Genomic DNA, 7,400 nt, shown 5'->3' on the forward strand with positions numbered 1-7,400 from the left:
ACACACACACACACACACACACACACACACACACACACACACACTGCTCTGTCTATAGACACTAGCATAATATTAAATCGCCATAATGTCTGAATGTTTGCTGCTGTCACAGAAGTCTCCAATCATGTATCGATCGCGTCACTTCTCCAGCCTGTTCCTTCCTGAAATGATTTCAAATATTGACACAAAACTCGTTCGGTTCATTTAGGAGGTCACTGGCGGTCATTCATGCATTTGTTGCGAAGCAAACCAGCATCAAAACGGTTGACCCCAAAAGTGCGGGGACAAGATTTCCTATATGATTCCTGTTCGGAACTAAACCAATAAAGTTCACGTTTTTTTTTCCTACATCTGTTTGATTTCACATCTTACGTAGCCAAGAACAGACATGTACAATTTTTCAAGCTTCTTTTATTCACAACACAAGATGATTCACAAGTTTAAAAAGCCAGAATTGGTTAAAGGCTTTTCATCTGTAGTCCCGTGATTTATACTTAAATATTCTCAATTTCTGCCTTCTTTTAATTGTGTYTGACACTGACTGTAAGCAGTCTAGTAGAGGGAGAAACATTTTGAATATGAATGTTTTCTTCTGTATTTTTTATTATTTAAATAGTTCAAAAAATAGCAGGACTTTGTCCAATAATCCATCAATTGTCAGTTTGTTAGTCTGGTCAGATTCAAACGTTATTTCTCCAAACTGAGGTTGTTCTGCATCATGCATCTCTTTGCAGAAGAGGATAAAAAGCTATTTTGTTCTTAGTTCAGCTGCGGCGTTGACCAGAAAAGTGGGAGGAGGGAGCTAAACTTAGTTGATTATTTACAACRTTTGGGGTGGCAGGCCCAGATGTAAGGCATCTAAGGTCATCTCACTCTAAATAGAAGTGCAACAACATGAGTCAAGGCTCATTGCTCCTTTACGTTAGACTGCAGTTAATTTAAAAAGTATTCTAATCCACCACTTTTCACCCCTTTGTCTTCTCCTCTCTTCMTTCTTCCTGTCGTCTCCCACTCTGTCCTTTTCTTCCACCTCGTCAGGGCCGCTGTTCCAGGGAGAACTGTAAGTACCTGCATCCTCCGCCKCACCTAAAGACGCAGCTGGAGATCAATGGAAGGAACAACCTCATCCAGCAAAAAAACATGGCGATGCTGGCCCAACAAATGCAGCTTGCCAATGCCATGATCCCCGGCACACAGTTACAACCGGTGGTGAGTAGTTCTAAACACACTTCCAGACGATGAGCTTTCAGGATTTGCTCAATAAATGGGTAATGTTTTCGAACTGACTACAGTAAAGTTTATTTCAGTTATTAATTCGGTTGATACATGTCTGCACGTTTTGAAGTTGCACTTCATAAAATGTTAAATCCACTACAAAAACAAAAAGTACTTTGCAAAACACAATTTCACACTTGTTAAAGTTTTTGCTGCTTTCCAAATATGGCTGACTGCTGTTGTTCATTTTATTTTATTTTTTATATTTTTTTTACTTTTTTGTACATTCTGCTTGCATGACTAATTAGCTAATTACACTTGYTCACCTTGATGCAAAAGAATAATCACAAAATGTGCCCAGTTCAAACAAAACTTTGCACAACTTTCTTCAGTTTCCACCAAGTTCATTTTGTGTCCTCATCAAACAGTATTTTTTTGTTAGAGATTATCATTTGAGCTATATTATGTTATACCACCTTCTGCCAAAAATGTGCAGTAATTTATTTATCTATCTATCTATCTATCTATCTATCTATCTATCTATCTATCTATCCATCCATCCATCCATCCATCCATCTATCTAAATCTTGCTAAGGCCTGGTGGTATCTATAAGACTAAATATATTTTACAATTTGTCCAAATGTACAGGGGTCAGCTTCTCACACTTCCTTCTGTTATAGAAAAGAAATCAAACATTATTTTTGGTTCAGTGGAAATGGAAAGTTGGACAAAATCCTGCTCCCTGGGATCAATAACTTCTWAACAAACTGTTTGCAAGCTGTATCCCCCTGCTTTAACAACAGACAATATAGAACAAGCTTTTTTCAATCATAGTCTTATGCTCGAAAATTTAACCTTAAATTGTCACAATGGTCCGCAAACCAGCCAGTGTTGTTTGACTTCTAACAGTTTGCTAAAACRAAGGACTAAAATTGCAAAAAACACATGAAAAAAAAAAACTAAAAACAAACACTAAGATGAATTCTGAATCAACATTCACAATGGCTCTATAAGACACTGTACACTTGGACATGTATATTCAAATGTGCACTTTCCCAGTGCCGGTCCTCCTTAACTGACAAACAGGCTGAGTTAAAAGTCCGATGAGAAGAACAATTCATTGCAGGGTTTGAAGAAGTGATAGATCTTCTCGGAACTGCTGAGCCTTTCCTTTTTTTGTTTGTGTCACAAGGAGAAAGGAAAGTAAATGGAGCAGGTGGAAGACAGGCTGACAGAGGAGGACACAGCAGCAGAAGAAAGGGAGGCAGGATGAGATAAAGGGGCTGAGGAGAGAGGAGGTGATAGGACGACAGCAGACCTTTAGACTTGGCCTACAAAGAAAAGATAAAAAACGAGCACAAAAGGAACGAAAGATTTCTCTAAGGGGAAGCTGTTTTCATAAATTAAACTTTCTTCCTGTACTGCTTTCTTGTGTATTTCGTTTCCTGCCTCCATCTCTGATTTCTGGATTATAATCCTTTCTGCTACATCTGTCCCTCATCCCACATGTGCGTTAAAAAGGAGTGATTTCATTTCACTGATGGAGCTGTGTGTGCGTGTGTGTGTGTGTGTGTGGTGGGGTGAGGGGGGGTGTAATAGGGGTCCATTACGTCTGGCTGTGAATGATGGTGCTCATATAACTTTTTATTAGAGTCAGCAACAGCAGATAGTTCACATTATGCAGTTACAGCTCTTTATCACTCATAAATTAATTTGTTCCATTATTTCTATAGAAAAACTCCAATATTGGTCAATAATTATGAGAAAAAAAAACTATGAAGATTACACGGCTGATTCAAAGTTAGACACATTGTGATGTTTGAGAAAGATATTATACATCTGAAACCACAAAAAAATTCAAACCTGTTAGTTCTTCAGTAAGTTTTCTGTATTGAAATGAATAAATTCTGGTATCAAGTCAATTTTAGAAAATTGCTTTATTTATTTATTTATTTATTTATTTATTTATTTATTTATAGTTTTGTTTTTATTATTTTGTATTATTCTTATATTTTAACTCAGGGTCACAACATAAAATGCTTGTTACAACAAAAATGAGTTGTAAAATCTATATTTGATCAAACCAATGTCACATTACCATGAACATCAAAACAAATTACGGTCAGAAAAAGTGTTGTGACATTGTTTGCTTTTCAAATGTGAAATTACAATTCAGATCCGAACACAACTCATGTTCTTATTTGGAAGCTGGTGCCATACTGTAGAAAGGAAGAAATAAATAAATAAATAATAAAACACGTAAACAGAGATTCCCAAAAAGACCTGGAGCGAGGTCACAACTTCTTCCTTCATGAAATCACTGCATTGTTAAAATATTCTGACTGTGAGAGTTTTCAGTGACATCATGTCTCTGATCTCAACCTTGAGCTACAAATGGATATCTGAGCATATTAAGTGTGACTTTTCTTTTCTTTTCTTTTTTTCTTTTTTTTTGGAACACTTTGCATATCTCTTTAGACATTTGTTTTTGAAGGAACGGAAGAAATGACAAACTTCACCTCTTGGTTTTTAATATATTTTGGATTTGATTCAGAGCAGTGAGGAGGTTTCAGAAGGAATGTAGCTGTCCCGTTTTGGCTGCTCTATTACTCACTGTCCTCTTGGCGAGGGCCCAGGAGACAATCCTCAGTCTGGGGCCGAGGTCGGGGACGTGCAAGGAAAACTTGCATTGTGCTACGTCAGCTTGTACACTCCTTAGCCTCCCTCTTGGAGCTCTGCAGAAGAAGATGTAAGGTGGATGTTTTCTCTGTTAAAGTCCAGCGCTGCACAAACAGGCAGAGCAACGTCTCCCACGTAGCACGGATGCACAGTTTGACACCTCTTATTATTGCTGCTGTTGTCTGTGTGAGCTCTGGTATATGAAGCACATGATTGTGTCTGATGAGAGAGGATAGGTGACACGGCATACTAACGAAAGCCCTCATTTTACTATCAGCACAGATAGAAGCCAAGCAACCATGGAAAACCTCGATTGTTACTCCTCATGTGTTGGGCTGCTAATGATCTCCACAGCCACAGCTGCTTTCTCGGCCATGCTGAATAAAATTGCATGCATTATTTATTTCTCTATCAACTTTTATATCACTCATTAGAAGAACAGTTTTGATTTTTTTATTAAAGTGGCTCTGAGGGAAGTTTACGAACAATCAATATCTTACATGCTGTAGATAGGTCTTGAAACATCTCGTTTTGGAGGAATAGCAATTATTTTTGAGGAGACGGGCAAGTTACCAGCATGTCTGAGCAGGGCCAAACCTAAAGTGGATTTCTGCTATCTTAAAAAATATCCATAAAATATATATTTTTAAACGATTCAATTTTTTTCACAGTCAGTTTTACATTACAGTTATTTACATAAAAGTATGGTTATTTACACTGAAGATGGTTAGGTTAAAGTAACACTTCAAGCAAAATATGAGTACAACATGACAGAGAAACTATAAGCTTTTTCACAAGTAGWTTTTGTAGCATGTCTTCAAAGACAAGCCCCTTTTTAGTCTGCCTCCACATAAAGTGAGCCAGCCATGTCCTGTGACAAAGTGAGCTTTTWGGTAGATTGACTTCAACTCCCAACGTTTGGTCCTTGCATAAATCACACTGTGATGGGAAGATGGCATTTTCATCTTAAGAGTGTGAAAAAATATATTGTTTTTACATTGTCACATCTCCAGCTGTTTTTTTTTTTTATTTCCAACAGTTCCTTTATGTGAGTCTTTGTTGTGAGTTAATTTCAGAGGATGTATTCTGACAAAAGCTTTACTCTGCTTGTGCTCTGCAGCCCATGTTTTCAGTCACACCCAGCCTTGCCACCAATGCCAACGCTGCTGCAGCAGCCGCCGCTGCGTTTAACCCCTACCTTGGTCCCGTGTCGCCCGGCCTGATGCCTGCTGACATTTTGCCCAGTGCGCCTGTACTGGTCACCAGCAACCCCAGCGTWCCTGTACCTGCCGCTGCTGCCGCTGCACAGAAACTCATGAGGACAGACAGACTGGAGGTGAGAAACGCATTCACGCTCATAGCTAATGACCGGAAAAAGAAAAAAAAAACCACTGTTGATCACACAGAGGATGGGATTTGCATAATTATTTTGTCAGTTTTAAATCAGTAGCAGATTAAAAAAACTGAATTACAGACTTCCAATAAATGCTGCCCCCCCCCCCCCCCGATTCTTTTTTTATAGCAGCACAGACAGACTRTGCTTTGAAATATGGACCGTGTCTATTTGAATATTAAAAGCATGGCTTGGAAAGTCCTGCCTCAACGATTTCTGTTTGTAGATTGTAGCTGTGTGTCTGGTATGCTGCTTCTGTCACAGCAAATTAGCATAACTCAGTCATTACCAAGACATAAGCAAAGAGAGCAAGACAGTAATGAGATTATTGCTCTACCAGCATTACCCGTGTCGCTTTCATTAACAAGCGTGAAACAACATGGTTTGGCACAAACTTGAGTTGTTTTACATAAAAAAGATGMTTTTTTGGTTCCATCTTTTATTTTCTTCTATGACATTATTCATTTGAAACCTGATGCGCGCCCCCTCCTCTTGCTTGCTAATTGGACAGTAAGTCAATCTCATCCATTATGTAGCTGCGCTCGGGAAACACTCGCAGCGGAGTAATGGGGAAATCGTTGGAGGCAGGCAGGAGGCGTGCGAGAGCGTTGGGGAGGTTACATTTAACTTGTAATGTTTGGTCGCTGGGTAATTAATGGGGGTGAGGCTGAGTAAGTCACTAGATGCGGCGGACGGGGGAACAACATGCAGCGCAAGGGAACGGGTCAATGATGGGGAAGAGAAATGGAAGTGGGGGAGATCGGAAATCAATTTGCAGACCTGTTGTGGTCATCAGGGGAGGGTTGGGGCAAAAAAAAAATAGGAACAAAAGAAATCGCAGTGATTGGATTTCATAGATGTTGATAATTGCAGGCAAAGAGATTGTTTGAGGGGTTTCTTGGATCTAGCTGAGGAAGAAAACAGTTTTCTGGCTAAAGACTATGCATTTGGAATCAAAGGCAAGCAAAGAATTTGAAATATTTATGAACCTAACACAACAATAATCTGCTCAGTTAGTCTCTTCGGGCCTAATAGTCTTTATTTGGAAAAGTTCAGTCACATCTCTCCCCCTACCCTTTTTGGAACAAAGTTTCCTTGAAATTTCCCAGAGAGAAATGCCTGTTATATTTTAGTCTCCAGTGTGTCATTCAAAGTAAACATAACATGAATTCTGTGGACAGACACATGAACCAGTCAGTTGAAAAGTTATGGACTGCTTTCCTGACGCTGACAGAAGTTCCTATTTTAGAAGACAATCCTGCTGACAGTTGTATTTAGAAATATTTTCTCTTTTCTTGTCTTTTTTTTTAATCCTCCACAGGAAACTGTTACATTTCTGCATGCATTCAGTCACATGCTGCTTTACCTGCAGCCATGGTGACGCTAACGTCCCAAAGGCACACATTGCCATGGAGACAGAAATCACGGTTAAAAGGCCCCTTTGGTCATTTGTCCAGTGAATTACTTTTACTGCTTTAACTTCTGCTAATRTATAACTGTTAAGAAAGGTCCACGCGGGCGCACCTGCAGCCCTGAACATTTCATTGCTGCCATTTCATCTCGCCTTGCTTGTCTAATTTTACACTCACCTCGGTCTCCTGCATCCCCATCTGTCAGTCCTTTTCTCTTTATTCATCAACCTCGCTAATATCTTCTGTTCTTTCTCCCTCCCTCACCCGCCTCACTAACATCTGCCTAACAACAAGGCAGTCTCTCTCTTAAAAAGAAGAAAAAAAGGGGGCTACTGGCATGGGTAGTATGGGCAGCAGCTGTGGGGAAATGAATATATTCATATGTGGCTTCATGTTCAAATGTGAATGCATGGCTAAAGAAACACAAGACAGGTCCTGTTCTTCGTGCTGATCAGTGGTTGTGGAAGTATTAACTGTCGAATCAGGTGCAGAGTTGGTGTGTAGCTAATAGCATCTGTTTATTTTTTATTTTTATTGTTATTGTTATTTTATTATTTGTCGGGCAGCTGTTCCTCTTCAAATCAGCTTTAGCATGAAGACAGTAAGACTGACAAAATGATCTACTGGCTAAACGGCATGCTTAGTCACTAAATAAATAAACAAACAAATAAATAAATAAATAAATAAATAAATAAATAAA

General features: G+C 39.1%; 1 protein-coding gene across 7 annotated transcripts in view; it reads left to right on the plus strand.

The window, feature by feature from the left end:
* The window catches only part of LOC106519419 (muscleblind-like protein 1), a 65,434-nt gene that overhangs the window by 43,874 nt on the left and 14,160 nt on the right, over nt 1-7,400 (plus strand). For all 7 annotated transcript variants that reach the window (XM_014011091.1, XM_014011094.1, XM_014011093.1 and 4 more), the window contains exons 3-4: nt 1,039-1,209; nt 5,016-5,231. In XM_014011091.1, coding sequence (XP_013866545.1) covers nt 1,039-1,209; nt 5,016-5,231 — 387 coding nt within the window. The remainder of the gene's footprint in view (nt 1-1,038; nt 1,210-5,015; nt 5,232-7,400) is intronic.

This window comes from Austrofundulus limnaeus, unplaced genomic scaffold, assembly GCF_001266775.1.
Source record: "Austrofundulus limnaeus strain Quisiro unplaced genomic scaffold, Austrofundulus_limnaeus-1.0 Scaffold76, whole genome shotgun sequence".
NCBI classification, from domain to species: Eukaryota; Metazoa; Chordata; class Actinopteri; order Cyprinodontiformes; family Rivulidae; genus Austrofundulus; species Austrofundulus limnaeus.